Source organism: Pituophis catenifer, unplaced genomic scaffold, assembly GCF_029215685.1.
Source record: "Pituophis catenifer annectens isolate HBS135680 unplaced genomic scaffold, rPitCat1.0.hap2 SCAF_7, whole genome shotgun sequence".
NCBI classification, from domain to species: domain Eukaryota; kingdom Metazoa; phylum Chordata; class Lepidosauria; order Squamata; family Colubridae; genus Pituophis; species Pituophis catenifer.
The window spans coordinates 86208047-86226496 of NW_027256887.1; the positions used below are offsets into that span (position 1 = coordinate 86208047).

The window sequence follows — 18450 nt, forward strand, 5'->3', positions numbered from 1 at the left end:
TATGTGCACGCTTTAAAAAATGATTGGAAAGAACCAATGCCAGCACAGCACTTTAGACTTGGCTGATTTCCTTCCAAACCTCTTTTAAAGAATCTACTCATTAAATTGAAAGTCGATTCTTAACGCAGGTTTTCCAAATCAAAGAAACCAGAAATTCTCAATTATCCAGGTCCTTCTGGTCCCGAAAGTGCTTTTCAAAAGGCAACTGAACTTTCTTGGTTTTTCAGGGGGAAAAAAATCCCCCCAAAATCCACATTTAAGACTTGCGGACTTCATATTCCCAGAATTCCCCAGCTAATATGACTGGCTGAGGAATCCTGGGAGTTGAAGTCCACAACTCTTAAAAGTTGCCAAGTTTGGAACCCTGGGGCAAAGCATGTGGAATGCTAATGAGGGATAACCCACATTTGGGACCAGCATTTCTGTTGCTAACGAAGAAGATGGTTATATGAGTTGCATCTGATTTGACGATTTTTTTTTTGTTGAACTGCTGCAGTTGTTATATGAATCAGTAGTCGTTAAGCAAATCCAGCTTTATGCGACCGGGGTGGGATGCAGTGACAGTCGTAAATGCAAGAACTGGTCAGGGGTGTGGTAACTTTGAACAGTCGCTTAACGGATGGTGGTAAATCAAGGACTTCAGTAGTGGCCAAAATTGTGGAAACCTTTTGGGAAAAGTGTATTTTCTAAAACTAGCTAATAACACAATATTTTTTTTTGGAATAGTACCATAAAATTATTTATCAATGGAAAGATAATTGAATCAAGAATGTAATGCAATAACATTTATGAAGGATTTGCTATTAGAATAGCAGTTACAGTATAAAGAAGAAAAGTGAAACACGTAGAAAAACAAGATATACAAAAATGATCATCATAGAAAAAAATGAGATATACAAAAATTATCACTATGTCAGTTAATACTTCATTGGGTAACCTTTAGCATGAATTACGGCCTTACAACGTCTTCCCATGGAGTGAACCAAGTCTTTTAGTTCTGCAGCTGTTTTAATGTGAAACCAAGATTGAATGATGGCTTCTATTAACTGGGTTTTATTGCTGGGTCGGACTAACAAAGTTTCTTTAGTCGGCTCCATAGATTTTCCATTGGGTTAAGGTCTGGGCTATTCCCAGGCCATTCCAGCAGTGGAATAGGATTATCTTGAAACTCCCCCCCCCCCCCAAAAAAAAGTGGTGTTATCAGCCATCAAACCTCAAAAATACACTTTTCCCAAAAGGTTTCCACAATTTTGGCCGCTACTGTATCTTTATGAAGCATTTTGAAGGAGTGGCTTAAAACTCTTCAAGTTGCCAAAGTTGAAAAACATTGGTTTCGGGCAGGGGTGTCAAACTCGATTTCATTGAGGGCCGTATCAAGATTGTGTTTGACCTCGGGGGGGGGGGGAGACGTGGGCGTGGCCAGCTTGACATCACTCATGTTGGGGTGCCTGTGGCGGCCCCAGCACTCTGCCAGCGAAAACGGTCTCCCGAACTCTGTTTTCGGCTGCAACGGCCTTCTGCAACCCTCTGCCAGCAAAACCGGAGCTCGGGAGGGACACATGTGGCCCTCCTGAGCTTCATTTTCACTGGCAGAGGCACTGTGGGACAGTTTTTCACTGTTTCCAGTGCAGCATCGCGGGCCAGATCTAAGCACCCCGCAAGCCGGATCCGGCTCGCGGGTCTTGAGTTTAACACCCCTGGTTTAGGGTATCCGGTCCAAACGTCCCCAGGTTTTGGATACACAGAAGGAAAGAGCAAAGGGAAAAGATTTTACAGTGAGAAAAGTTTATTTTAAGGCTCTTGTCTTTATTTTTAAAGGAATGTCATGCTCTGGGATGAAGAAAAAACCGACTTTGGCCTGAGTGATGGAGAACGGGAAGTCTCTAGTCCTTAAGATGGACGAATCGCTTCACCTCCCTCTGGAAAAGCATCCCAGCCCAGCAGCTAACGGCAACAAGGAAAGCTTTCATTCAGGTGCTTTAAAAAATTTTTCTTTGAAAAAGAGACAGCATGAAACTCCATCTCGATCTATTTATATATCCTTATCCGGCCGGAAATTTGACAAGGTTGTCCAACAGTGCACTTAAAAGATGCCCTTTTTAGCGCTTACATGTTTGCAAACGGTGCTTTTCTATTCCTATAAAATAATAAGGGTCGCCACAGGGGCTGTTGTTGATGTACCTTTTATAAAATCCGTCTGAGGGAAGTTGTTGCTTCGGGCACTTTTGTCTCGACAACCTTTTTAAATCCTCGGGGAGCCTTGTCGATCGATGTTTTCCTGCCGTGCACGGGAAGCATGGATTAATAAAGGCACAGCAAAGACATATTTCTCAAAGCTGAGTTGATTAGGTTGCTTCTGTGTTTCCAAAGATGAAGAGACGAGGGAGAAAGCATGGAGTTCGTCTTTCTGTTTTCAGATCTTTTGGTTTATCCAATCTTTTCTTGGACGAGTTGCATTCCAAGAAAAGTTGCGTTCAGAAGAAGAAGGAAAGAAAGGACAAGATTATCCGTGATATTGAATGTATATCTGTCAGGGTGGATTTGATTTAAATTGAGTTGATTTAAATCACGATTTAAATCACTAGTAAAAAGGCTTGATTTAAATCAACTCAATTTAAATCATAATTTTTAAAGAGCAACTGTCATCTCTGCTACTCCTTTGACCCACTGTTGACTCACCGATAGTCCCAGTGTTGCAGAATATACAGCCTCATGCTATATAACTAAGCTCCATTTCATGCTGAATAAACTAAATTATTTATGTATCTTAAATAGAAAACTATCTTAAGATAGATTTTTACCCCAAAAGTTTTTTATTAAAATAAATTCGATAAAAATCAAAAAAATCCGATTTAAATCAAAAAAATCTGATTTTTTTGATTTTTTTAAAAAAACCATTGATTTTTATCCACTCTGATATCTGTATCTAATTCAGCGCTTCTCAACCTCAGGAACTTGAAGATGTGTGGACTTCAACTCCCAGAATTCCCCAGCTTAGCTTAGCTGGGGAATTCTGGGAGTTGAAGTTCACACACCTTCAAATGTGTTGTAAATCAGAGGTCCAGGCTTTTGCTCTGTTCCAAGATGCCTCTCAGATGTCTCTCTCGCTTTTCCAGAGAGTTTTATTTTTATACATTTTTACACAGGCAGGTAAAAGGCAGGACAGCAACAGCATCCTAATTGGTAGAAATTATTCACCCCCCTCTCAAGATGCCATCCTCTGAAGGTGAGATGAGATCATCTAGAATGATCAGAGCCAAAATGAGATCATAGAAGCAGGAAAGACCCACAGCGCATGAGCTATAACAGTGTGCTTCTAAAAAGCTTGGCACCGTGACCTTTGACCTACCTCTACACAAATGCCCCAGATTGAGAAAAACTGGTGTAAATATTGCCTGGGTCTGCAAAAGTTTCAGATCTGCTCATCCAGACCTAATAATTTATTACTACCATCTCTTTGCACGGCAATTATAAACACTTACAGTATATAGTATCTAAGAGAATAACAGAGTTGGAAGGGACCTTGGAGGTCTTGTAGTCCACCCCCTGCTCAGGCAGGAAAGCCTATACCATTTTCAAACAAATGGCTGTCCAGTCTCTTTTTAAAACCTTTCAGTGTTGGAGCTGCCACAACTTCTTGAGGCAAGTTGTTCCATTGATTAATTGTTCTGTCGGGAAATTCCTCCTTAGTTCTTGATTGCTTCTCTCCTTGATGAGTTTCCACCCATTGCTTCTTGCCCTGCCCTCAGGTGCTTTGGAGAATAGTTTGACCTCCTCTTTGTGGCAACCCCTGAGATATTGGAACACTGCTATCGTATTTCCCCTGGTCCTTCTTTTAATTAAATTAGACATACCCAATTCCAGAAACATCTAAAGCTTTAATGTTCATAAACATTTGTTATTAATACCAACTTATTTTTCTGTGTTATCTTTAAAGGTTTAAGTTATTCGAACGTAGTGATAACAATTTTGGTATTATTTAGTGTATGCATCATGGAATCAATGATATGCAACATGAATAAAATAATAAATAAATAAATAAATAAATTTATTTCTATACCGCCCTTCTCCCGAAGGACTCAGGGCGGTGTACAGCCTATTAAAAAACACAAAGACAAACATCAGTTAAAAATAATTAAAATTATTTCATAATTCGGCTGAAATTTAAAACCCCAAAAATTTAAAACCATATTTAAAAATCATTAAATTGATAACCCGGCTTGGCGGAACAGCAGGGTCTTGAGGGCACAGCGAAATACACGGAGGTCGGAGATCTTGCGCATTTCCGGGGGCAGTTCATTCCACAGGGCAGGGGCTCCCATAGAGAAGGCCCTCCCCCTGGGTGTCGCCAGCCGACATAACTTGGCAGATGGCACCCTGAGGAGACCCTCTCTATGGGAGCGGACTGGCCGGTGGGAGGCTGTTTGTGGCAGAAGTCGGTCTCGAAGGTACCCGGGTCCTATGCCATGGAGCGCTTTAAAGGTAGGTACACATTGTACCTACAAACACAAATGTAAGCTTATATAAAGCATCAGCATAGACACGTTTTCTGTAAAATTGCTCATTTGTTTGTTTCTTATATTATTATTTTGGTCGGTCGCAGAGTAAGCCAGATGTTTAGTCTGGACTTGGCATTTTTTCGCAACTATCATGTCCTTTGTAAGCTGTTCTGAGTAAAGCTGCCTTTTGCAATTGACTGATGAGGATGTTGTCAATGCCAATGACGTTTATTTTATTTTTTTATTTTTATGATTTTATTTTTAGGATTGTATTTAATTTGCCACCCATCTTGTTTCAAAACGACTCGGGACAGCTTACGCAGCATTCAAATCATAAAATAAATATTTTTTAAAATTATAATCCTCATTATCGTTTAAAAGCAGATGAAAGCTCCAACCCTGAAGAGGCTGGCTTCAGTTGGGATGAATACCTGGAAGAGACAGAATCTACAGCAGCTCCACACTCCTTATTTAAGCACGTAAGCGCATTGCCAGAACGGTAGGGTTTCTAGTCCTCATTGAGATTTTAGAAACGGGGGTCCAGTATCTGACAAACAGCACAATTCTGTTTAAGGTAAAGGTTCCCCTCGCACATATGTGCTAGTCGTTCCCAACTCTAGGGGGCGGTGCTCATCTCCATTTCAAAGCCAAAGAGCCAGCGCTGTCCGAAGACGTCTCCATAGTCGTGTGGCCGGCATGACTAAACGCCAAAGGCGCACGGAATGCTGTTACCTTCCCACCAAAGGTGGTCCCTATTTTCCTACTTGCATTTTTTACATGCTTTCGAACTGCTAGGTTGGCAGAAGCTGGGACAAGTAACGGGAGCTCACCCCGTTACGCAGCATTAGGGATTCGAACCGCTGAACTGCTGACCTTTCGATCGACAAGCTCAGCGTCTTAGCCACTGAGCCACCACGTCCCTTCACAATTCTGTTTACCAGTACTTAAAAGAAATTTCTGTGGAATTCAGGAATCCATGTGCTACCCGATGCGGATTACAATTCCCATTCTCTGATCATTGGCTCCTGGGTATTGATATTTGAAATTGTACAGAGTTTCTAGTCTTGGTTTAAATGGGCAGGAAATGGGAAAAGAAGCAGAGGAGCTCAGTTAAGGACCTAGAAAAAAATAAGCTTAAATTGGCTTGGTAGAAGCCAATTTTTTTCCTGCAACTGCTCAGCTGTGAAATTAAGACAGAGAAAGATAAAGAGACACACATATTCAACTTAAGTCTGCAAATTAGTGAAAAAATGCTTAGCGAAGTTTAGCCTGGGAATCTTTAGTTTGGCCAAACAGAGAGTTGAAAGGCATGTAGCTGGCGTCACGGGGAATTGATCGTGGCGGTTTCTAAAACTCAAACTTCTATTAATAAAAATAGAAGAACATATTTGAACGATAACGAGACCTTATTAGTAGAAAGAAAATGAAGACTCGCGTGGTATTTTTGAACAAATTGGTTACAGCTTTGGTTGTTCGCAATCCTGACAAGTCTTCATCTGTTTTTATTTTTTTTTAAAAAAGCTTTGTAAATGTATTTTCTCTTACTGATTACAGTAAAACTTTAAAATAGATGAAAACGGTGCAGCCGTGGTAATTCAGTAAAGGTTTACACAATGGTGACTAGAATAAACTAATTATTCTGTCTTTATAACCACTGGAAAAGAAGAGTGAAAGAAAAAAAAATAGAAAGGAACAACAGTAGATATACACATAATAGCTTCCCTTGCATGTATGTCTGTGTGTGGTTTCAATAAAGGATAACTATTTCATTGTAATGATCTTTATGTAATCTACATCTGTACAGCAGTCCTGGATTTACAATCACAGTTGGATCCCAAATTTCCGTTGCTAGATTGTTAAGTGAATTTTTTCCCATTTTGTGACTTTTTTTTTTTTTTGCCGCAGTTGCTAAGTGAACCACTACAGTTGTTAAATTAATCACACGGTCCTTAAATGAATCTGACTTTACCAGCTGCTTCAAATCTGGCTTTGAAATTAATAATGGCACCATAACGAAAATTATGACTGTTTATCACACAAGCTGGCATCTATTTATGACAGTTGCAGGTCACGCGATAATCTTTTGAGACCTTCTGACAAGCAAAGTCAACAGGGAAGCCAGATTCGCTTAACAACCGTGCTACTCACTCAACAACTGCAGTGACTCGCTTAACAACTGTGGCGAGAAAGGTCATAACAGGAGGCAAAACTCACTTATGAACCGTCTTGCTTAGCAACAGAGATGTTGAGCTCAGTAGCAACTACATACAAGGAAAACCTGTATAAAATGTTCTACAGGTGGCATTTGCCACTGGCAAAGCTAGCAAAGAGGTTTAAAAACATGTCCACCAAATGCTGGAAATGCAATCAGATACCAGGAACTTATTATCATATGTGGTGGTGGTGGTGGTGCAAAAAAAATTTGGACGGAAATACATATATGGTTAGAAAAAATGATAAAACAACATACTGTATAGATTTAAAGCCAGAAATATTTTTGTTAGGTATTTTGCCAGAAAAATACAACAAAGGGAACATGTATTTAATTTTACACATTTTGACGGCAGCAAGAATTTGTATTTGCGCAACATTGGAAAAATGAGGCAACTCCTTCAGATGAAAATATATAAAAAAAAATATTAGAGTGTGCAGAAATGGATAGGTTAACATTAAAGATAAAGGACAAAGAAGACAGAGAATATTTTTTTGTTGGGATTTGCTTTATCAATGGTTAGATAATAAGAATAGAAATTAGAAGTGGAAAGAATGTTATTATATATAAGTAAAGAATATTATTATTATTATTATTATTATTATTATTATTATTATTATTATTATTATTATTTTCATGTAAAATGACCCAGACAATACACTGTTTATTGAATATTGTATATTAAAGAAAATGTATAAATAAAAATTAAAAGAAAAATAAATGTTGAGCTCAGTCGGGGTTGTAAATCAAGGACCACCTGTATGGCTTTGGAATGTAGTTACTCAGATTAGCTTAATCCATACTACAGATTGCTGACCCTTCTCCTCCCTTTGCTACCTTCCAAAATGACATTTACCCCTATGTTTCCATTCTCCAGGTGGAAATCAGCCTTCAAAGCAGTTTGCAGCCTGGTATGAAACTCGAAGTGGCCAACAAGCACAACGCGGACGCTTACTGGGTGGCTACTACCATCACCACATGTGGCCAGCTGCTGTTGCTGCGTTACTGTGGTTACGAAGATGACCGCCGCGCTGACTTCTGGTGTGATGTGATGACCGCCGACCTCCACCCTGTGGGCTGGTGCACGCAGAACGGGAAAGTGTTGATGCCCCCGGACGGTGAGTCCGAAGCTGTGTTGCGGGTCTCAGTTTGTGTGAGGCACCTCCCGTATGGAGGTGGTGCCCTCCCTTTGATGCAGTTGCAGAAATGTTTGGCAGAGCTGGGTGTGTTTACAAGGCTTGGCTTGACAAGGGAGTGTAGGTCTCTGAAGATCTGTGGAGCAGAGGTGAAATGCTCCTGGTTTGGATCGGATCGCCTAATCCGGTAGTGATGGCGGCAGGTGGTTCGGAGAACTGGTAGCAAAAATCCCTGTCCCCCCCCCCATGCCCAGCTGAGCCGCGCGATCATCAGAAGCTTTATTTTTTTTACTTTTAAAAGCATTTTTTCTTCGGGCAAAAAAATGCTTTTAAAAGTAAAAAAAATAAAGCCTCTGATGATCGCGCGGCTCAGCTGGGATCGTCAGAGGCTTTTAACAGCTTTTTTTCCACTTTTAAAAGGCTCTGACAATCCCAGCTGAGCTGCACGATCATCAGAGACTTTTTTTTTACTTTTAAAAGCATTTTTTCGGCTGAAGAGGTTGTAAAAAAATGTTTTTAAAAGCCTCTGGTGATCAGGCAACTCAACTGGGATCGTCAGAGGCTTTTAAAAGCATTTTTTCTACAACCTCTTCAGCCGAAGATTCATCAGAGGCTTTTAAAAGCATTTTTTCGGCTGAAGAGGTTGTATAAAAAGTGCTTTTAAAAGCCTCTGACGATCCCAGCTGAGCCACACAATCATCAGAGGCTTTTTTTTTACTTTTAAAAGCATTTTTTTGCCCAAAGGAAAATGCTTTCAAAAGTAAAAAAAAAAAGCCTCTGATGATCTCACGGTTCTGCTGGGCATGGGGGGGAGGGGCAGGGATTTTTGCTACCGGTTCTCCGAACCACCCGCCGTCATCGCTACCGGATCAGGTGATCCAGTCTGAACCAGGAGCATTTCACCCCTGCATTACACACCAGAAACCGGAGGACCAAGTGGCCAGTGCGCATGTGCATGCCGGTAACCAGAAGAGCAGCTACCCGGTGCACACATGCTCACCAGGCGGTGGCTGTTTTGGTTTCCGGCATGCGCACGCTTCCATTTCGGCACTCGGTGCTGAAAAGGTTCGCCAACACTGGTGTAGTTTTTCCTGCTTTGTGCAGGGGTGTTGGATTAGAAGACCTCCAAATGTCAGGGTTCCAAGTAACACCCCCAATGAAAGAAGACTCGAAGTCCCTCAAAATTCCATGTCATATTGGCACATCTGGGGAAACCCAAATCTGAAAAACTTCCAGGTTTTCCCCACCCAAAAGAAAATCCAAGTCCCTGCTCCAGCACCCACATGTCCATCACATGGTCCAATCAATGCACCATCCCAACTGGAGATGCCTCCCCGTCACACACCTCCAAGTGCAGGGCAGGATGTCCTTGACTCTCAGAGAAAAGACTGTTATTATGGCTACATATCTCCCAACGCCATACAATCCCCCCTCCCAGTTTCCCACAGCGCAGATCCAAAGTAAAAGATTGCCTCCAGGGCTGACACCAAGATCCCTTCCAACTCTGTTTATTCTCTTCTCTTCTCTTCTCTTCTCTTCTCTTCTCTTCTCTTCTCTTCTCTTCTCTTCTCTTCCCTTCCCTTCCCTTCCCTTCCCTTCCCTTCCCTTCCCTTCCTTGTCTTGTCAAATATTCTTCTTTTGATCCCAGAAAAAAATTCCTTTTTCAGAGTTTTTCTGCAGGCCTGCTGGCCCCCAATTATTCTTGTAGTTTTTTAACATCTGTCTGAACATGTGTCTATTGGCACCGCTCAAGGCGGACTGTATTTTTCCCTTCCTGGAAACATATCTAACCCAGACCAATAAATAAATAAATGAATATTGTCCCTTTGCCAGGAACGTGGCTACCTACATTAGGAGGAATGCCACAAAGGAGGAAGCCGATCGTACAGAACCTTCCGTTTGTCTGTGGGATTCATTTATTAAGTTTCTAGTCCTGATGATGGAGAGCTTTGGAATTCTGGGTGTTGTAGCCAGACATATCTAGAATCCACTGACGAGGGAAGACTTTTTAAGTTTAAAAATAGTCAAGATTTCTCACTGTTCTATCCAGGCAATATAAAAGTACATCTTTTTTACCTCAGTCCATTCATTTCCATCTTTTATTTTGTTTCCACCCCGTTGTGTTTTATTAGACTTGCATCTCCCATTTGAAACGTGTGGTTTTTACCTCATGATACCAAGTTGTAGACCTGCCTGAGTTTTCCATATGAAATGTTCGGCAGATCTAAAGCTCCATTTTTATTTTATTTTATTTGGAGAAAATCTCCCGGTATCCTAGCAACTTCCAAATAACCTGTGGATGAAGCAAACACTGGCAAGAAAATGTACAATTGGCTTCAGGCGGTAAGAAGCAAGCTAATGGCCCATAACTACTTCTAAATAATATTTTGAGTGCGCTGAAATGCCAGAGGTGAAATTTATGGAAGATTTAATGAGTACCAATTTTGTGCTAATACAGGGGTTTTTCAGTGACATGCAAGTTAGTTAAAAAAGAGAAAGAGCTAAGAGGTTCTGTTAATGGGCTTAAATGCAGCTAATTTTATCAATTTCTCCACGCAACTTTGAGAGTTGGTGTGGTGGCCTTTGGGCTCTGTGTGTGTGTTTTGCATTTTGAGCTGAGTCCCTTTTTCTGTTTTCTATGGCTGCTGTTACAGTTAAACTATTGAGTTGTGTTTGGCTTGTGTAATTGGATGAAAACTGCCTCTTTCTCCACCCTCCCCTTGGCGAATGGAGAGATTTATTCTGCAATCCACTGGGTTAAGGAAATCGATTGGATTATGTTGGGATGAAGCTGGAGAAATGGCAGTTTTGACAGAGCAACTAAGAAGGGTATTTAGAAGATACCCCAAAGATTGGGGCTGTGAGCTTCCTCGTAGAAAACGTTGCAATGCCCAGGTGCCAAAACAGAGGTCGTAAAAGGAGGGAGGGAGGGAAGAAGGAAGGAAGGAAAAAAAGCAGGGAAGGAAGGAAGGAAGGAAGGAAGGAAAATAGACAGAAGGAAGAGGGAAGGAAGGAAGGAAAAAAGGCAGGGAAGGAAGATGGAGGGAGGGAGAGAAGGAAGAGAGAAGGAAGGAAGAAAAAAGGCAGAGAAGGAAGGAAGAGGGAAGGAAGGAAAAAAGGCAGGGAAGGAAGATGGAGGGAGGGAGAGAAGGAAGGAAGGAAAAAAGGCAGAAGAGGAAGAGAAGGAAGGAAGGAAAAAAGGCAGAGAAGGAAGGAAGAAGGAAGGAAGGAAAAAAGGCAGGGAAGGAAGATGGAGGGATGGAGAGAAGTAAAGAAGGAAAAAAGGTAGAGAAGAGGAAGGGAAGGAAGGAAAAAAGGCAGGGAAAGAAGGAAGGAAAAAAGGCAGGGAAGGAAGATGGAGAGAGGGAGAGAAGGTAGAAAGGAAAAAAAGGCAGAAGGAAGTGGGAAGGAAGGAAAAAGGCAGGGAAGATGGAGGGAGGGAGAGAAGGAAGGAAGGAAAAAGCACAGAAGGAAGAAGGAAGGAAGGAAGAAAAAAGAGAAGGAAGGAAGAGGGAGGGTGGGAAGGAAGGAAAAAAGGCAGAGAAGGAAGGAAGACGGAGGGAGGGAGAGAAGGAAGGAAGAAGGAAGGAAGGGAGAAAAAACAGAAGGAAGGAAGAGGGAGGAAGGGTAGGAAAGAAGGAAAAAAGGCAGAGAAGGAAGGAAGATGGGGGAAGGAAGGAAGAAAAAAAGGCAGAGAAGGGATGAAGAGGGAGGGTGGGAAGGAAGGAAGGCCTTAGCATAATACAGTATATGAGAAACTTGACTTAGCAGTAGTATACTTGAAAAAGAAGACTCTGGATGTCCCAGTACATCATAAATTGAAAATTAACCAACACTTCACAAGTCATCGCGGTAGCATTGTTCAAAATGCAAACACTATTTGTGGATATAATAACAGATTCCCAGAATCCAGATTATGAGAAGTCATTGCCTCGAATCTGTTTCGGAAGGGACAGGCCCCAAAACCAAGAATGACACGTTGTGATTCTTCCCGAGCTCGGCCCTTTACTGTTATCACACCTGCAAACAAAATCTTGCCAAATTGAAAGACTCTACGATCTGCATCTCCAATGTACTCTGGGAACTGTTAGGGAGAGACTGTCCTCACCCGCTTTCTCTCACACATAATATCTAAGCTGAGTTGCCTCTTCCTCCTCTGGGATGCAGCCCCTCCCTCCTGGGGATCTCCTTACATTCAATTACCGTATTTTTCAGAGTATAACACACTCCGGAATATAAGACGCACCTTAAATTTTTGGGGAGGAAAATAGGGAAAAAATTATTTCTGCCTACCAGGTATTGGTACCTGGTACCAAGAGCCTTGGTAGTACAAGGGTTTAAGGCATCCTGTTATTAAAGCTGCTTAAGACCAGCTGCCTGCAATTACTGCAGGGTTCGAATCTCGCCAAGGCTCAAGGTTGACTCAGCCTTCCATCCTTTCTAAGGTAGGTGAAATGAGGACCCAGTTTGTGGGGGCAATAAGCTGACTTTGTATAAATATACAAAAGGATGAAGGCTATTGCTGAGCACATTGTAAGCCGCCCTGAGTCTTCGGAGAAGGGCGGCATATAAATCAAATTAAAAAAAAAAAAAAAAAAATTCATCTGGCTAGCATCCTTAGCCTGGTCAGCTTCAGCACATCAGTTTGCTGGTTATGAGCATGCACAAAAAGCATATTGCTGCCGATCACCACCTGAAAACGTGATGCGCAGAGGCCAAAAATGGAGCAGGTGGAGGCCAAAAACACGATGCGCGGAGGCGGCGATTGGCGGCAATGTGCTTTGGTGATCCCCGCAGCCTTGAACAGCTCTCAAACGGAGCATTTGGAGGCTGAAAATGCGAGGCGCTGAGCCCAAAAACACAAGCCACTATCAGTGGCAATCTCTGCAGCCAAGATGAGGATGCGCGGAGGCCGAAGGGTGGGGGCTGGCGGGTGGGTGGGGCTACATTCGGAGTATAAGGCGCACCCAAATTTTTCAGCCTCTTTTAGTGGGGGAAAAAGTGCGTCTTATGCTCTGAAAAATACAGCACATAAAGAAAGAGATTAGTGATCATGTCCTTCAAGTAATCCCATCTTCCTCTTCTATTTTTAAGCTATCAAAGAGAAATACTCGGACTGGACGGAGTTCCTCATACGTGATTTGACGGGCTCACGAACGGTGCCTGCAAATTTACTAGAAGGCGTAGGTATTGACTTAATTTCTGTTGTCAAGGGCTGCTGTGTTTTATGGTGCTCTTTACTGTAGCTCTGCCACCCAGCAGAAAATAAGGGACGGGATAGGGGTAGTCCTCGACTTACAACAGTTCATTTAATGACCGTTTGGAGTTACACCGGCGCTGAAAAAAAGTGGCTTATGACCCTTTTTCAGACTTAACAACCATGGCAACATCCTTACCGTCACGGGATCAAAATTCTGACAACTCGGCAACTGGTTCATATTTACGACGGTCGCAGTGTCCCGGGGTCACGCGATCTCCTTTTGCGACCTTCTGACAAGCACAAGTCATGTTCCGTGAAGTTTAAAATAAGGCGTTTTGCTTCTGTTCAAACAGCCCCTGCGAGGGAAAAACGCTGTAGACCTCATTACCCTGGACTCCTTAATAGAGCTACAGGATGGCCAGAGTCCCTTTCAGTTCTGGATAGTGAGCGTGGTTGAGAATGTCGGCGGAAGATTGCGCCTTCGCTATGCAGGATTGGAGGAAACTGACTCTTACGACCTGTGGCTGTTTTACTTGGATTGTAGACTTCGACCGGTGGGATGGTGTCAAGAGAATAAATACCAGCTGGAACCACCTGCAGGTACCAGAAATTACTATCTATTCACTTATCATTTGTCCATGTATCCATCCATCCATCTATCCAACTAACCAATTATTCCACTATCCATCCATGAATAAATCCATGCATCCATCCTCCCATCCATTCATCCATCCATGAATAAATCCATCCATTCATCCACGAACCCCTTCATCTCATCCATCTAGCCAACCATCCATCAACCCATCTAACCAACATGCATCCATACTTCCATCCATTGATCCATCCATCTAACCAACCGTTCAACCATCCATCCATGCATAAATCCATTCATCCATCCATCCATGAACCCCTCCATCTATCCATCCATCCATCCACCCATCCACCTAACCAACATGCATCCATCCACCCATGCATAAATCCATGTATCCTTCCGTCCATCCATTCATCCATCCATGCATAAATCCATGCATCCATCCACCCTTCCGTCCATCCATGCATAAATCCATTCATCCTTCCATCCATCCATCCATGAACCCCTCCATCCATCCATGCATAAATCCATGCATCCATCCATCCTTCCGTCCATCCATTCATCCATCCATGCATAAATCCATCCATCTATCCATGAACCCCTCCATCCACCCATCCATCTAACCAACATGCATCCATCCTTTCACCCATGCATAAATCCATGCGTAAATGCACCAACATGCATCCATACTTCCAACCAACCAACCATCCATCTATCCATCCATCCATCCATCCATCCATCCATCCATCCATCCATCCAAGGTGTTAATGTCATTTGGTTCATCTTGAGAAAAGCTAAACAAAGTCAGAAGTGGGTAGTCTTTGGACAGGAGGCCAGGGAAATCTCAGGCTAAATTGGGAATGCAAAAGCACACACACACACACACACACACACACACACACACACACACACACATATATATATCACCCTACCCTAGAAAAAGGCTACTGTTGCAAATAAAACCAACTTGATGTGTCTCAAAGTCAACAGGAGCCACCTTAGCTCAAAGCAATCTTCATTTAAGGCAAAAAAACATCTAGACATCCTTGGCTGATCTTGAAAAGCTAAGCAGGATTAAATTTAGCGGGCTATGTGTAGAAGTAAGCACCCCCCTAGGGCTATAATTTTCCTGGGAGAAACAGATGAATATCTCTGCGCGATCATCAATCTTCTTTTGAAACTTTTAATAAAGTCTTACTTAAAATAATAATCATAAAGAGATGAACTTGATTCAAGGGAGCCTTTACTTCCCCTAATCCTATTTTAAGCAGCTGTTTTATGTCTTAACAATATGGATTTTAAAGTGTGGCGACTTTGCTTTGTCAAGATTCCTTTTTGCCTGTTTTTGACATCAGGTGAGGCTGGCTGGCTGGCTGGCTGGATAATTCCGGGAGTTGAAGTCCACAGTTTTTAAAATTACCAGAGGTTGAGAAAACACTGCTTTGAAACCAACCAGAATATTTGTTGTTGTTAGTTGCAAAGTCGTGTCCGACCCATCACGACCCCATGGACAACGTACCTCCAGGCCTTCCTGTCCTCTACCATCCTCTGGAGTCCATTTAAGCTCACGCCGACTGCTTTGGTGACTCCATCCAGCCACCTCGTTCTCTGCCGTCCCCTTCTTCTTTTGCCCTCCATCATTCCCAGCATTAGGCTCTTCTCCAGGGAGTCCTTCCTTCTCATTAGGTGGCCAAAGGATTTGAGTTTCCTCTTCAGGATCTGGCCTTCTAAAGAGCAGTCAGGGTTGATCTCCTCTAGGACTGACAGGTTGGATGGCCTTGCAGTCCAAGGGGACTCACAGGAGTCTTCTCCAGCACCAGAGTTCAAAATGAGCTGCATTGGAGCTGCTGCAAAAAGACCATCATGATACAATAAAAGCTCGTTTAGGGCAAAGTGCCAGAGCATCTGAGCTTTTTGTCTTCATTAACAATTAAATTAACTTTCTCTTCCTCTATAGAGATGAGCTAGGCTTCCTCAATTCAAATAACCCTTTTCACTTTCCCATCGTGGTTCTTTCTGGACGTGGCATGGAGGACGGACGTCCTAAACAGAGCGAACGAGAACAGCTAGGAGGAAAAATATATCTAAATTTACTTTTCTCTGTGAAAAGAGTTCGTTTTGCTTAAAATACTACAAGGAATCCTCAACTTAAACTTCACAGACTTGGTTCAGTTCAAAGGACACTTTATAGCCAGACGTTTATGAAAAGTTGCAAATATAAAGGTTTAATACTCAACTTACAACAGTTCACTTAATGACCATTCGATGAGTGGTGCGGTGACCTAGAGGCGGAGCTCTCGCCTCACAATCAGGAGGCTGTGAGTTTGATCCTAGGTAGAGGCAGATAGTTCTCTCTCTGGGCACAATGAGAATATATCTGCTGAACAAAACTCTGCATTGGAGACAGGAAAGGCATCCGGCCAGTAAACACTCAGCTTCATTCTCAGTTGCCCAGACTCCACCCTGCAAGGGATTATGGGATCATTAAAAGAAGATGTTTTAGTGACCATTTGAAGATATGCCAGCACTGAGAAAAGTGACTTATGACCGTTTTTCACATTTATGACCGTTGCAGCATTCTCCCGTGGTCACGTGATCAAAATTCAGATGCTCAGCAACTCACTCATACTTATGATGATTGTAATGTCCCGGGGATCATGGGATCACCTTTTGCAACCTTCTGACAAGCAAGGTTTGAGGAAGCCAGATTCAATTAACAACCAAATTAACAACTGCAGTGATATGCTTCACACAACGCTGGCAAGGAAGGCCATATAATGGGGCAAAACTCACTTAACAGGTGTCTCACTTAGCAACAGATTTTGGGCTCAGTTGTGGTCATTAAGTCGAGGATTACCCGTATGCAGGATCATTAAATGTATCCAACTGGTTTAATCAGCCAGCGGGAATTCCCGGTGTGTTTTTTTACTGCAGAAATCTCTTTGCTGAAGACTGCGTCTGAATGGCGGACAGTCCTAAACACGACTCTGACCAAGGCAGAAAAACGTTCCCTTCCCATGGAAGTGTTTAAGGTAAACCTTAGTAAACCCTGATTTCTTCTGAATAAACCATTATTTCTTCTTTGAACCATTTGACTCGCTGCCCTACCATCCTTCTTTTTTTTAGATTTGAATCAAGCAAGGGGGAATTTAGCATCGGGAACGGTAGATATTCCTTTTTAAAGCTTTCTTTTAATCTCTCTCTTTCTTCCTCTCTCTTCCTCCCTCTTTTTCTCTTTCTCTCTCTCTTACATCCACAAACACGTACAGAGGGTCCAACCTTGGCACCTTTAAGACTTGTGGACTTCAACTCCCAGAATTCCCAGCCAGCATGGGAGTTGAAGTCCAGTTGAATCCTGGGAGTTGAAGTCCAGTTGAATCCTGGGAGTTGAAGTCCACAGGTCTTAAAAGTGCCAAGGTTGGACAGTTCTGCTCTAATTAATATTGAGTATTTAATCAGTTCAGTAAATGAACAGTAGTCTATATATCAGTGGTGGGATTCAAATAATTCAACAAACGGTTCTCTGCCCTAATAACCGGCTGGATGGACGTGGCCAAGGGGTGTGACTCTGCCTCCTACACCCCCCTGGGAGCAAAAATGGGCCGTGGGGGGGCACGCCCCCCCTCGCGCCCTGTTTTGGGCCTAGTAGGCCTCCCTGCAGCCTTCCGGGAGCAAAAACGGCACCGGGGGGGGGGCACCACAGCTCATGAGTCATGAATTAATTAGGGCATCTTTTGGAAATTTCACACCCTCCTGCACCCGTTTTGGGCCTAGTAGGCCTCCCTGCAGCCTCCCGGGAGCAAAAACGGCGGCCGGGGGGGGGCACCACATCCCTCCCGCAGCCATTTTGTGCCTAGGAGGCCACCCTGCATTTACCTGGGAGCCAAAATGGGGTGCATGGAGACTCCTGGGAGGGACGGAGCCAGCCAGCAATTTAACTACCGGTTCACTTGAACCGGCCCGAACCGGCTGAATCCCACCACTGTTTATATTGTTTGCACGTGCAGGATAGGGATGAATGTCCTATGCCTTTTCCTACCTGACAGTTCCCTAAGGTTGCATCTCTTCCCCATCATCTCATCTGGGCTTCCTCATGTACCAATACATGCAGGAACCGTAGGAAAAATGGAGCAAAATGCTAATAAATGAAGCTTAGCGTTGATAGTCCTCGAGTTACAACCGTTTGTTCAGTGACCCTCCGAAGTTGCAACTTACGACCGGTTTTCACATGACCGTTGCAGCATCTCCCATGGTTACGTGATCAAAGCTCGGATGCTTGGAAGCTGACATGTATTTAGGAAGGTTGCAGCTTCCCAGGGCCACATGATCGCCACTTCCCAGTCTTGCTTCCGAACGAGGGGAAACCAGATTCACTTAGTGACCAAAAAAGATTGATTTAACCACCGTGACGATTCCCCTAACTCAGGGGTCAGCAACCCGTGGCTCTGGAGCCGCATGTGGCTCTTTCATCCCTCTGCTGCGTCTCCCTGTCACCGGTTGGCTCCACAATTGATAGGGCTTTTGGTTAGGACAGGCAGAGGAAAAAGGATGCCACTCTAGGAAGAGACTCTATGGTGGGGGAACAGGACTTCCGGTCGGCTCCAGAATTGAATGGGGGACTTCCGGTGGTTCTTTGAGTATTTAAGGTTGCTGGCCCCTGCCCTAACCGATGTGGCAAGTAAAGTCGTAAAATAGGACAAAACTCTCTTCACCCCTGTCTTGCTTAGCAGTGGAAATTTTGTGCTCCATGGCGGTCGTAAATCGAGGACCACCTGAGTAGGCTGTCCCTAGCAGGATGGACCAAAGTCTCA

At 43.2% G+C, this 18450-nt stretch overlaps 1 protein-coding gene across 1 annotated transcript in view; it reads left to right on the plus strand.

Moving 5' to 3' along the window:
* Window positions 1-1865: 1865 nt before the first annotated feature.
* Window positions 1866-18450, plus strand: part of SFMBT2 (Scm like with four mbt domains 2) — a 48241-nt gene continuing 31656 nt past the window's right edge. The window contains exons 1-6 of the mRNA XM_070947376.1: window positions 1866-1974; window positions 4881-4978; window positions 7589-7829; window positions 12942-13030; window positions 13401-13647; window positions 16574-16671. Of these exons, the coding sequence (XP_070803477.1) occupies window positions 1866-1974; window positions 4881-4978; window positions 7589-7829; window positions 12942-13030; window positions 13401-13647; window positions 16574-16671 (882 nt within the window). The remainder of the gene's footprint in view (window positions 1975-4880; window positions 4979-7588; window positions 7830-12941; window positions 13031-13400; window positions 13648-16573; window positions 16672-18450) is intronic.